This window comes from Stenella coeruleoalba (assembly GCF_951394435.1).
Source record: "Stenella coeruleoalba genome assembly, chromosome: 2".
Taxonomy (NCBI): domain Eukaryota; kingdom Metazoa; phylum Chordata; class Mammalia; order Artiodactyla; family Delphinidae; genus Stenella; species Stenella coeruleoalba.
This window is the reverse complement of record NC_137147.1, coordinates 29,149,900-29,162,897: the sequence shown is the minus strand read 5'-3', so window position 1 is coordinate 29,162,897 and position 12,998 is coordinate 29,149,900. Positions and strand designations below refer to the sequence as shown.

General features: G+C 49.9%; 1 protein-coding gene across 7 annotated transcripts in view; it reads right to left on the bottom strand.

Annotated features, from left to right (window-relative positions):
• DPF3 (double PHD fingers 3) overlaps window positions 1-12,998 on the bottom strand; it is a 257,874-nt gene that overhangs the window by 101,762 nt on the left and 143,114 nt on the right. For all 7 annotated transcript variants that reach the window (XR_013827307.1, XR_013827308.1, XR_013827309.1 and 4 more), the window contains exons 5-6: window positions 11,398-11,493; window positions 2,687-2,765 (exon numbers count right to left, since the gene is read on the bottom strand). Coding sequence is in view for 3 of the 7 variants with exons in the window: in XM_079914741.1 (XP_079770867.1) it covers window positions 2,687-2,765; window positions 11,398-11,493 (175 nt within the window). In the remaining 4 variants the exon portion in view is untranslated. The remainder of the gene's footprint in view (window positions 1-2,686; window positions 2,766-11,397; window positions 11,494-12,998) is intronic.

Below are 12,998 nucleotides of genomic sequence, written 5' to 3'. Positions count from 1 at the left end.
TGCCTATTTGTTGGGAAAAGATGCACAAAAGCTAAGCGGGCCTGTAGGAGAGAAAAATTTCAGCTCCTATTAAGGAAAAAACAATCATTCAAAGCACGGTTGGAATCATGGAAGAAAGGGCAGCTTATGGTAACACCATCCCTGGGGACATTCAAGGAGTTGACGAGACACCTCTCTACTTAGGATGCATTAGAGATTATTAAAAGCATTCCTTGCTCAGCTGGGGGGTGGGGGTGGGAGGTGGGCCTTGTGACCTCTCCAAAGGTCATTCGTATCCCAAAGGATCACATGTCTGAAGGGCACCAGATAAAAATAAAGTCTATTAATCACTGAGCTGCCACACAATTTCCTAAGAGAGCCAGGATAGAGACGGGCGTTCCACGGTGGACCTTGTCCCGCCGAGGGAGGAAAAAGCAGGCAGCGCCTGTGCAGGCAGAGCCAAGACATCAGCCCCTGAGACTTCCAGAAAGCTGCCACCAGGCCTGCAATCAGGCCTCCCAAGCTCCACAGGGTAAACAGGAGGAGACACAGAGCCCGTGGGGAGGGGAACAGGAAACAGCACATGGCACTGAGAGCCCTAAACAAAGCCGCAGGAGCCCGGGGGCGAGGGGGTGAGCCAGGCCAGACAGGGACACCCACAAGGGTGCTGCGTGGATATAATACTAAGGAGGCAAAGGCAGGGAAGACAGGAACTGAGGGGAGGGTGGAGAAGGGCGCATGGGTGTGTCTGGGATTATTTCCGGCTGAGAACCCAATGAAAGCTGGAGAGAGAGCGTGAAAGGTAATCCCACTATCTGCGGTAGCAGAAAATCACCTAAGAAAATACAGCTTTTTGAAAGAGGAATGCAGTGGCAATGCCCCAGTTCCAAAGCAGCTCTTGGCCTTCTTGATAGCTGGGCTGCTCTGGCCAGACACAGCTGGAAAGCCTGCCCCCTGGGGGTCTGAAGGACCCTTCCCAGCCCAGAATCAGTCTTCCGAGGGCTAGCATGCTTGGGCTTTTATACATCAGAACAAAACTGAACCCCATCCAGGAAGCAAGACCCAGGCGGAAGCAGGCACCTCCTGGTATTGCCGAGAGACATCAGACCCATGCCCTGCTCCCTCCTCATGCTGAACCGGCCTCGGCTTGGGATGGAGATGTTACCTGCAGGAGTCGTCTCAGGAATGTCATCTGCACGGTGTATTAAGCAGCCAAGTGGGGGTCATGGAGTTTGAGTTCTTCTAGCAAAAGGTTCTCCAACCAGCTGTCACCCCACCGGGCACAGAACAACTTTTTGAAATCAAAAGAGGCCAGTGAAGAGGGAGGAAAAGGGCACCACCCCCGATGTACTCCCTGTGCCCCATCTTCCCCTGGGTCTCTCCCACTTTCACAGAGACTGCAGACACTGGCAAGACGGGCAGGACGCCCGAGGAACCACTGTGCCCGGGGCCCTGCCTCAGCGGTCCCGCTGCCATCCTCACTGCAGCCCCTTCTCGCCCACGGCGGGGCTCTGCTTCCTCAGAGAGGAGAAGGTGGGAAGGGAAGATGGTCAGGGAGAGGGGTTTCGAGGGCTGCCCTTGCCATGGAGCGAGCAGATGGCACCCGATATGGTGAGAAGATAACTAGGGAAAGGATTTTTTTTTTTTTTTTTTTTTTTGGCTGCACCACACGGCATGCGGGATCTTAGTTCCCCGACCCGGGATTGAACCGAGGCCCCCTGCCGTGGAAGCGTGGAGTCTTAACCACTGGACCACCAGGGAAGTCCCTAAGGCAAGGCTTTTAAATCCACCCCCCGCCCCCGGGTCTTCCCTGGTGGCGCAGTGGTTGAAAGTCCGCCTGCCGAGGCAGGGGACACGGGCTCGTGCCGCGGTCCGGGAAGATCCCACATGCCGCGGAGCGGCTGGGCCCGTGAGCCATGGATGCTGAGTCTGCGCGTCCGGAGCCTGTGCTCCGCAACGGGATAGGTCACAACAGTGAGAGGCCCACGTACCGCAAAAAAAAAAAAAAAATCCACCCCCTAGTGCTCTGATAGGTGAGAAAGCCAAAAGCTCTCTCAAGCTGACAGCAATTCCTCGGAAAGCTGCAGGTCCCTGGAGGTCCACCCGCTGCCACCGCCCCCGCTGCTCTGCCCCTTGGCCCCTCCCCATCTCTGTCTGCAGACCCTAAACCCAGGAGCCAGGCAGTCGCTTGTCCAAAGATGTTTCAGAAGCAAGCAAGAGAAGCTGGAGATGGATCGAGGGCCATTTATTAAACTAAGTCGTGGTCAGAGAAAGATTCATAACCTGCCCCACCTAGGACAGGAGAGCGAGAAAGAGAAAGGAAGTTAAAGGGAAACAAATGAAAAGCCACAGGAGCCAAGTACCTTTGTTGGAGGATTTTGAGTTATGCTTTTGTTTGAATTCTCTGAAACAGAGAAAGAAATAGAGGATGAACCTTAAGGAGACAGAGAGTGAAAGAGAGAGAGCCGGAGGAAAGCCACGAAGGAGGGCGCTGCAGGGAGAGGAGCACAGGGCGGGGAGGCCTCCGGGCTTGCTTCTCCTTCCTGCAAGCAACACCAGGGCCTGGAGCAGCAACGAGGGGAGGTCAGGGCGTGACTGCGGTGAGGCAGCAGCAGGCAGGCCTGAGAGCAGAAGCCAGCGAGCCTGAGGCTGGGGCGGCACAGGAAGCATGGGGCTGGGGCAGGAAGGCGGCGTCTGCCATACTCACTATCACAGACGTAAGGTTTGTCGTGGTCTTCCTGAGAGGCGGCGTCGTGCCTCCTTCTGCCACCTGTAGAGCCGCGGGCCTGGGGAGACATGGGAATATTGGGATGCTTGTTATGCTGACAATCACTACGGTTCCTGAGCACGTTTTCTGTGAGGCCCTGAGCGCTTCGCCCATATCTCCTCATTCAACTTTATACTACATTTGTAGTCTCTCATATACCAACCCCACTTTACAGGCCAGGAAACTGAGGCCCAGAGACGCTAGGTAACCTACCCAAATCACTCAGCTACTCAGCCGTATCACTTCATTGAATCCTCACAACTCCGAGAAGCAGGTGTTACTATTATCTCCATTTGGCAGATTTAGGAGACTGAGGCAACAGAGGGATTAGTAGCTTCCCCAAGGTCACTTGCTCACTAAGTGCAGAGCCAGGAGGCAAACTCAGGACAGTCTGACTGCAAAGCCTTGAGCAGTCAGAATTCCCATCCTCTACTGTTGCCCCTAGGATCTCTTCCTCCAACTCCTTAGCCAGCTTCGCTGAAACCACATGTGGGTGCCAACCCAGCTCCCCTCAGCTGCCCAGATAATGGGCGAATTAGAGCAAGTAGCGTACATGCAGCTATCACCCCAGACTCCTGTGTTCACACTCCCCTCCAGCTCAAGTCTCTCAAGAGGCAGCCAGGGCTTCCCTGGTGGCGCAGTGGTTAAGATTCCACCTGCCAACGCGGGGGACACGGTTCGAGCACTGGTCCGGGAAGATCCCACGTGCCTCGGAGCAGCTAAGCCCGTGAGCCACAACTACTGAGCCCGCATGCCTAGAGCCCATGCTCCGCAACAAGAGAAGCCACCGCAGTGAGAAGTCCAGGCACCGCAACGAAGAGTAGCCCCCACTCGCCGCAACTAGAGAAAGCCTGCGTGCAGCAACAAAGACCCAACACAGCCAAAAATAAAATAAATAAAATAAATTTTTTAAAAAGATGAGACAGACCAGAAAATGCTTTAAAAAAAAAAAAGAGGCAGCCAGGCCTAGCATCGGGGCGTGAGCTCCCCTCCCCCCTGCTCAGCCTACTCCATAGGGCAAGCTTCTGCTGAGGCCCCCCTGTGTGGTCTGCCTCGGGGCTCCAGCCAGTGGCAAGAGCCCTTGACACCTCACACTCTCCTGGGGCTGGACTCTTGAGACCCCCACCCTGTGTGCATCTCCACCAGCATCATCCGGGGTGAGGGTGGGATGGGCTCTACCTCCAAGGATAGACAAGAGCAGCCAGAGAGGGAGCTGGCGGCTGGGCAGCCCCAGGACAGTGGCTACAAGAACATGGCAAGGTTTATTTTTAGACCTTTGTAAGTCCCACACCGGTCACATGGGTAGCACCCTAGCCTCCTCCAGGTCATTCTCTGGTAATGAGTAGCAGTAAACTCCCAACCAAGGAAAGGGCCTGCTGGGGTCTTTGGGGACAGAGAAGAAGGTGCAGCAGATGAGAAATAAAACATGGCAACACCTGGTGTGCAGGGAAAATGGGGCAGTCCCAGGGGCCTGGTCTGGAAAAGTGACCCCCGAGGGGACTTCATGGTCAAAAGGCCTTGAGTTGCTCACACACACACACACACACACACATACACACACACACACACACACACACACACACACACACACACACACACACACACACACAGTTTCCCTGGGGATGTCACAGTGGAAAGGCCTGTACCCCAGCCCTATGGGGCTCACACTCTCCCCAAAACACACACCCTTCACAATCAACACCACCTGCCAAGCTACCAAGGCCACCACCTCCTCGGCTGTCTCTTTCCAAAACAAATTACAAAGTTCCACCTCCCTCCTTCCCTCCCCTCCAGGGCACTTCCCCTCCTAGCCTCCCCGCCCCCCACCCCTGCACACGCACCAGCCCGCAGTCCCCTCCCCTCGCCCTCATTACTCAGAGTTGACCCCAAGAGGGAGCTGGGCGGCACTGGCAGTCACCCCGAGGCACTGACAGGCCTCCCCGCCTGCCCACGTTGAGGGTGGTCACCCTCAGCTGCCCGCGCCCCCCCCCCCAGCCCCCCTTGGAGAAGCCGGGGACAGCTTGACGTGTGCCGCCCGCAGCCCTGTCACAGGCGCCTGGGAGCAGGTGAAAGCAAGTCAAGCAGAATGACAGAGGCAACAGCAGACTCAGGGAGGAGGTTCTGGGAGACTAAAAATACCACCCAGGAGAAGAGGAGGAGAGCTGGAGCTGGGAGCAGCCAGCAGGAAGCGGGGGCCCTGCTGAGAGCCAGGGTTTAATTGCGCTCTGCAGGGCTGCTGGCAGGGTGGCTGCTGCTCCCGCTTTCTCCCTGCACCTCAGTTTCCCCAACTGCAAAATGGGGATTGTGGCTATAGGGCATTGAGGGGACAGGCAAGGGACGCCTCCTGTGGTTGGAGCACACTTCTAGTCTCCTGGAATGTTTCAAGCTTGGAAACTCGGAATCCTACTTGTCTTGCTCAAATGTCACCTCCTCAGAGAAGCCCTCCTGACCAATGCATGTTCACTCATCCCCTCCATCGGTCTCTTACCCCTACCCTGCTTCATGTCATAGCACATAGCATTGTCTGACATTATATGTGTGTTGGTGTACTTGTTGGTTTTCCATCTCCCCCACATAAGGGTGGAAAACGTCTATTTGGGTGACCATTATACTTGGAACCTGGCACAGGGCCAGTCACCCAAGCAGCACTTAATAAATGTTTGCTGCATAAATGAATCGATCCACCAGTCGGCTGGTCAGTGAGTTAATCATCTTTGGTTCTTCTTCTTCATTCTCTGTATCCAAGTGCTATTGTGTCTTCCTTCAAAAGCCATCTTAGGCTTTGCATTTCCCTTCTATTCCACATCTTAATCCAGGAGCTCATCAATTAACCCCTGAACTGCTCAAAGAACCCGCCAGCTGGGGTTCTACCTCTGCGTTGCCCTACCCGATCCATCCTGCATGAGTCTCAGACCAATTAGACAAAAGGAGTGAAGGACGGGAGCCCGTGGTCATCCATTCGTTCACTGCCATCCAAAGCCCACTGACATATCCACTGACGACCTAGTGCCAGTCCTACCAGGATCACCTCATGCTGATGCTACGTCCAAGTCTTTGTTTTGATTGATCCCGGTCACGGATCAGCCTCTACTCTGCCCATCCACATCTGCTCCATGCTTTAGCCTTGCTAACATGCCACACCTCCAAGAATCTTCCTCTTGCCACACTGAGGAGTAAAGCATCAGCTTTAAAGTCAGACAGACATAGGTTTAAACACTAGCATGTGTTTTCAGACAAGTTACTTCTCTAAGCATTAGTTTTCTCAGCTGTAAAATGGGCATAGCAACATCTTTATTGCAGAGTTGTAGTGCTAATAAGGGGGTGTGAAACCACAGGGGACAGAACTAGGTCTACAGGAAGTACTCAATAAATTATTTCCCCTCCTTGCCCAGTTGATTGCTCTTTCCTCTGAACTGTTATTGCATTTGATAAGTGCACGGTCAGAAGCCTGCTGCTTTCTGATTGTATCATGACTATTAGCATTTTCTCCTCAATTTAATTCCAAGGTCCTCGAGGGCAAAGATGGCACTTCGTACTTTATTATGAACCCGTGACATTTAGCACTACGCTGGGCACACGGCATCCAAAGCTCTTTCACATATATTAGCTCAGTTAATTCCTACAACACCATCTGAGTTTAACCAAGTAATATTATTCCCATTTGGCACTTGATGAAACAGGTTCTGAGAGGGTTCATGATTTGCCCACAGTCACAGAGCCACTAGAAGGCGGAGGCCCAGGTTTCCAGAATCTGTTACAGAAAACTTTGAAGCTGATGTCCAAAAGAAACCATCCTCCCTCTCTGAGAACTACTCACCCGACTCCACTCCTCCCCATTCCACCTCCCCATTCACACACTGGTGGGCCATGGCTGCCATGACTGCACCACACAGCCCTGCCCTACTGGCCGCCGTTGATTGGCTGGCTCAGGAATAGACATGTGACCCAAGCTGGGCCAACCAGATTCTACCCCCAAGGTACTCAGAATTGGGAAACAGTGACTCTAGTTAGTACAGGTCACTTGGGGGACCCATAAATTCAGGAACTATGGGGCCACGTGCACAGAGAAGCAGGAGAGGCAATCCTGCAAGAGAAGAATAAAGGAAGGAGAAGTAGAGGCCAGAGCTGCCTGGGTTCCTTACTCTTTCCCAATCCTAAATCCCCGCCACCTTCTTGTCCTTCCTGAATCTTCAAAAATTGCTCAAATATGGGACAATGGCTCAGCAGCTTTTCAAATACTTCCCACTTTTGCTTAAGCTTAAATTGAGTTTCCTACAACTAGAAGACTCTCAACTCGGACAGGCTCAGTCCCGAGCAGAGAGCTAGTAGCTCTATATCTGTTGTTCTCAAATAGTGGTCAAGGGATCCTTGGAGGTCCCTGAGACCTTTTCAGGGAGTCTCCAGTGTCAAAACTATTTTTGTAATAGTACTAAAATGTCATTTGAAAGTTTTCACTCTCACAAGTGCACAGTGGAGTTTTCTAGCGGCTACACGACACAATGATGTCATCACTCTGTGTGCACGTGTATTCTTAAATTTAACATTTTTCCTGTTTTGATTTCTAATATGGGAAGTATCACTAGTTATAACCCACCAGAACAATAGCTTTTGGGGCTCTCAGTAATTTGTAAGTAAAGAATCCCTGAGACCAAAAAAAATTGAGAACCACTGCTCTACACTCTTGCCATCTAAAGTGAGGTGCTCAGACCAGCAGCACTGCCATCTCCTGGGATCTTGTTAACCAAGCAAGATCTCAGTCCCCACCCACCAAACCTACTGCATCAGAATTTGCAGTTGAACAAGATCACCAGGTGCTTTGTATGCACATTAAAGTTTGAAAGTACTGGACTACACCACAGTGCATCATAAACACTTACTGATTGGTAATACTCACATGGATGACTCACAGGAATTCCATGAACTTTAAAGAGCTTTGATTTGTTGGGCTAAAGTGACCACAGATACAATTATTCATTGTTGGGCCTCAGTTCCTCTCACCCCTCAGGGAATCTCCATTGTCAAGGTTCTGAGATTTGTTCCCTTTGCTTGCACCCTCCTAATAATATCTAGCCTTTATTAAGCACTCAAAATTGGCTGTGTACTATTACCCCAATTTTAATGATGAGGAAACTGAGACCCAGCCTACTTATTCAATTTGGTCAGGGTCACAGAGGTTACCTGAACCACCCAAAGTCTAGTAAGTGGTAGAGCTGGGATTTGAACTCACGGTTCAAACAAAGCAGAGACTGTTCTTGTCATCACTACCTTAGCCCTGACTTCCTCAATGAGCACACAGAGCACCTGGGAGTCCTGTTAAACTGCAGACTCTAATTCAGCCCACCTAGGGTGGAGTCTGGGGGGGATCTGCATTTCTAACAAGCTCCCAGGTGACACTGATGCTGCGGCCTAAGGACCGCATACTGAGATGTACAGCCTCAGCCTCAGACCTCAGTCCTGACAACAGAAACGGAGTGACTGTCCTCCAGGAGCCAGTGGCAGCTTGAATACACCTTAAAGGGTAGCTTCCTTGAGCCTGTGGGTTAAGCAGCTCCATACCTTATTCCAGCACAGGTAGGCTCACCTGCACTTTCCAGGTCCTCCCACGCCTCCCACCATGGATGTCTACAATGTCACTGCACAAAGGAGAGCCATTTGACTGCCCCTTAGCCAGACTCGGGTGGGCCCAGAGCTAGTCTAGGCCCCATCCAGCCCCCTCGCTGTGTTCAGGCCTTTGCTCAACTCCCATAAATCTGAAATATGGCTTTCTGTTCTTTTTCCATCATTCAATCATTCATTCAACAAAATAGTCAGTGGTCACATGCTGGGCACTGGGCCACATGTGACCCAGTAGAAAAAGCACAGACCTGTGTTCAAGTCCTAGCTTCTTCCTTACTAGGTTGGATGTCCTTGAACAAGTTCCTTAACCTCTCTAGGAGTAATAATACCCACGTATGGGAATGAAAGAAGCAGTGCTGTCCAAGAGAAATATAATGGGGGTCACGTGTCATTTTAAATTTTCCAGTAGCCACGTTTTTAAAAAAGAGTAAAAACAGAAACAGATGCAATTAATTTTAGTAATACATTTTATTTAATCCAATCTATCCAAAGTATTACCATTTCAATATGTCATCAGTATAAAAATATTAATGAAGTGTTCACCGTTCTTTTCCTACTATATCTTTGAAATATGGTGAATATTTTACACCTACACCACATTTCAATTTGAATTAGCAACATGTCAAGTGCTTGGTAGCCACCCACATGTGGCCAGTGGCTGCTGTAAAGAACAGTGCAGAAATAGAGAATGCAGTATAAAGGACCTATCGTCACTATCGATATCGTGTTTATGATATCGCTATCGACCTGTTGTGTTTATGATGCACTGTGGTGTAGTCCAGTAACGTAGCTCTTATTGTGAAGAGCTCATCACACTGCCTGATGTATAGGAAGTATACAGTAAGTACAAATGGCTGTTGCTGCTGCTTCTGCCGGTGTTCTTACAGAGAAGACACCCAATTCGTATTTGCCAACTACAAGTTCAACGCCTAGATTTCAGTTGGGAGTGGAGAAGATGTAAAGACGACCATTCTCCATCACCTACTCGAGTAAGTTTGGTTTGGGCTGAGACAACGGTTGGAAGCAGGCCTGGAGGTACACAGCAACTGGAGTTCACAAAAGGCCCAGGAACTCCACATTCTAAAGCCTCCTTTAGAATGGAGTAAGATATCCATTATTTTGTAACCTCCCAAGAAGGCATGGGTCCAGGCAAGTTCATCAGGGGCCACTAAGATGATTAGGTGAAAAGGTGATGGGGCACTTTCTAAGGAGAGATCTGGCTGACAACACCCAAATCCACTGATCATTTTTACCACCACTGAAAGCAGAACGAGTGGACAGCATACACCTCCAGATGTGAAGCAATAAGAAGCACACCTCACACCTAAGAGAGAGTCTAGCCTGACCAAAAAATACTTACACACACGCACAACTATCCCGAATCTAATCAGTCTCTCATCAGACCACCAGTTTTCAGGAGATAAAGAGGACTGAGGGACACGTTAAACACCACCAGTCTGCCACATCTAGAATATGAGAAATTCCACAAGACCAACCAGCAAGTTCTTCAACAAATAAATGGCATGGAGAAAAAAAAATATGTATGTGGTAGGGAGTAGCAAGGAAGAAGAATGTTATAGAATACAAGAGACCTAAGTTTCAAACAAACCAACTATAAAAAGGCATTTTTGAGAAAATCAGGGGGAAAGGATCAGGGACTGGATAGTAGATGTTAGAATCGTTATTTTTATTGGGTATGATAATGATACCTGTTAGAGATATACATTGAGGTATGTACGGGTTAAATGAAAAAATGTCTAGGGGCTTGCATTCAAATATTCCGCACACACACACAAACCCCACAAACATACAAACCAACCAAAAGTGAGAGTAAAGAAAAGATTAAACAAGAGTGTCAAAACATTGATCGTGGCTGAAGCTGAGTTGTGACTCTATAAGGTGTGCAGCATCAGAGGACCACCCTGTCCGGACTGAGAAATTCCAGCTCCTGTCCAAGTCGGAGCATCTCAGCTCAGCATGGGCACTGCTAGGCCCCTTGCACCAGTCACCTAGGAACTTGCTTATAATACAGCTCTCCAGGCCCTACCCCAGACTTCCTAAATCAGAACTCCCGGGAGTGGGTCCTGCAAATTTGCATTTCGATAGGCTCTTGTGGTGTTTCTGATGTGTACTCAGACGCAAGAACCACGGGAAGAGAGGCTTGCCATAATTCTCACTGGACCCAAGCTCAGAGGGCATCCAGGACTAGCCCCTAATCCACAGGAGGGGTAAGCATCCCGCCTAGAGCCTGAAGGAGCCAGACAGGCCTCAGAGAGTTAATTCTCCAGATGGGAAGCAGCAGTTCATCCCCGCAGGTCCCGCTGCATCTGGCTATTGTCAGATACTCCTGCAGAGCCCTGAAGGTAATCCCAGAAAACCCCTCTGGGCTTGAACATGAGGACTCTGGAGGACCACCCCGAATGCCAGAGAGCACCGCTCAGGTTTCGCTCCCTCCCCTTAAGAGTCACCCTCATATTTTTATTCCTTCCACCACGGATTTCCCCTCGGCCATTCCCCAGGCTTCTGGCCTTTTCTTGTCACATTCCAGGCCCACACGCCTCCAAAGCCCCCGCCACACTGGCTTGGGAACCATCAGCTGCGGCCCCCATGCTTTCCCAGTTTGCTCCCACTCTCTGCCTAGTGAAACGTACCCCAAAGCAGGTGTCCTGACCCTGTCATTCTGGGGCAGCCCCAGGGACAGGACACTTTCCGCCTTATTCTATGACTGAGGAATGGGGACAGCGGTCACATTCCCCTCATCCTCCACCTTCACCCACACCTCAACCTCCACCTTCCCCAGACCCTCACCATCCCCTCGGGGCACCGTCTGCCTCTTCTCTCCCTCTTGCCAGCTCTAAACTCTTGCAGGCTATCACCTGAGAACCAGAATTCTTCTGGAGGTTTCCTCTCTGGGTGTCCTGCAAGGAAGACCATGGATACACCCTCTATCTAGCTGCAGTGGGATTTTGAATCTAGGGACCAGTTGTTTGCCAGGCCCCGGCCTCCCTGATCTCTTTCTTCCCTTCACGGCTTACCCGTCCTCTGGTCCGATTCTTCCGCTTGGGAATATCTTCTTCTAAATCCTCTTCTTCATTTCCTTCTTCTACATTTTCATCATTTTCCAAAACCCTCTGAAATGACAAGAAAATAGAAGCGTTGAGAAATAAAATGCAAAGGAGAAAACCATCAGAGGGTAATTCGGAGGGTGTTCTGTTTTGGTGTGTTTTTTTTAACACAGTGAAGATGCTTCCATGGCTTGGGAAGCTAGGCCTCCAAAATGCTGGCCAGGAACTGGAGCTCTTGGCGGTACCAACTCTCTCTCCTGGGACCCGTCCAGCCAACTCCTCCTAGAACACCGACTTTTTCAACTCTTTTTGCCCAAGAAATGTTTTCTAAAAAGAGAATACTCTGGTAGGGGTACCCTTCTATGTGGGCCCAAGATGTCTGGTCAAAACTTACTTTCATGTAATTTTCCTTTTGTTCCTAAAGGGCCACCTCAAATATATGAAAATATGTTTCTCCTTTCCCTGGCATTCTGGAATCTTGCCCTGTTTGATGAAAGCAAGTAACTTCCTGTCCATCTGAACAGAATTTGACATGAATGTGTTATTCATAATCTTCCATTGTTATTTTTTTAAGAGTAATGGATTTTCGTTACAGCACATTACTTGTAATGGAGCTTAAAGATCATAACTTTAATTCTCTCTCTCCAACAGCCCCATGAGTCACATTGCAGCAGAGAATCCAATTTCCATTTTACAGGTAAATAAACTGAGGCTGAAAATAGTTTTGACTGCTCAAGATCAGATAGCAGAATCCATGACCAAAGCAAGGTCAGGTTCATCAGCTCAGAGTTTCCCATTTCTCTCTCAGCCCTTGTGTCTGAGAATTCCACGGCATATTGCAGTACTTCCTATAGGACCTGAGCACCTCACTTGCTTTGGCGTAGGGGAGGAAAGGGGAGGTAAGGTGCGTATCTCTAGGTTTAAGGGAGGGATGAGAGACTGTGGCAGAGGACCCAGCCCCCCAGAGTAGAAGTGGGATAAGGGGAAGGGGAGCCCACGGATTCCATGTCAGGAGCCCTGGGGGCTTCTTTATAAGCTCACTGTGTGACCTTGGGTGAGTCATCATCGCTTTGTGCCTCAGTTTCCCCAATTATAAAATAGGAACTCATTCATTCAATCAACAAACATTTGTCTAAGGTTGACTACATGGCAGGTACTGTGCTAGATAAGCCAAAAAATGGCTACAGTCCTGGCCCCAAGTGGACTCTACAGTCTAATGAAGGAAGGACAGATTCAATCAACATACATAACAATATAATTACAACTGCTATGAAAACAGTGACAGGCAAGTTCAAGGTGCTATGAGAGGTTGTTAGAAGGGACCTTTCCTAATCTGAGGTCAGGTAAGGCTTACCTGTGGAAGTGAACTAAGGAAGTTTAGATGTAAAGGATGGACAGAGACTAACCTTGGGAACAGGGACCAAAGGGAGGAGAGGAGGGAAAGTATTCTACTCAAAGACAACAGCATGAGCAAACTCCCTGAAGCAGGGAGGGGAATATGGCTTGTCCAGAGAGCATGAAGAGGCCAATGTGACCAGAGCTCAGTGGCTCAGGAAGAGACTGGCCTAAGA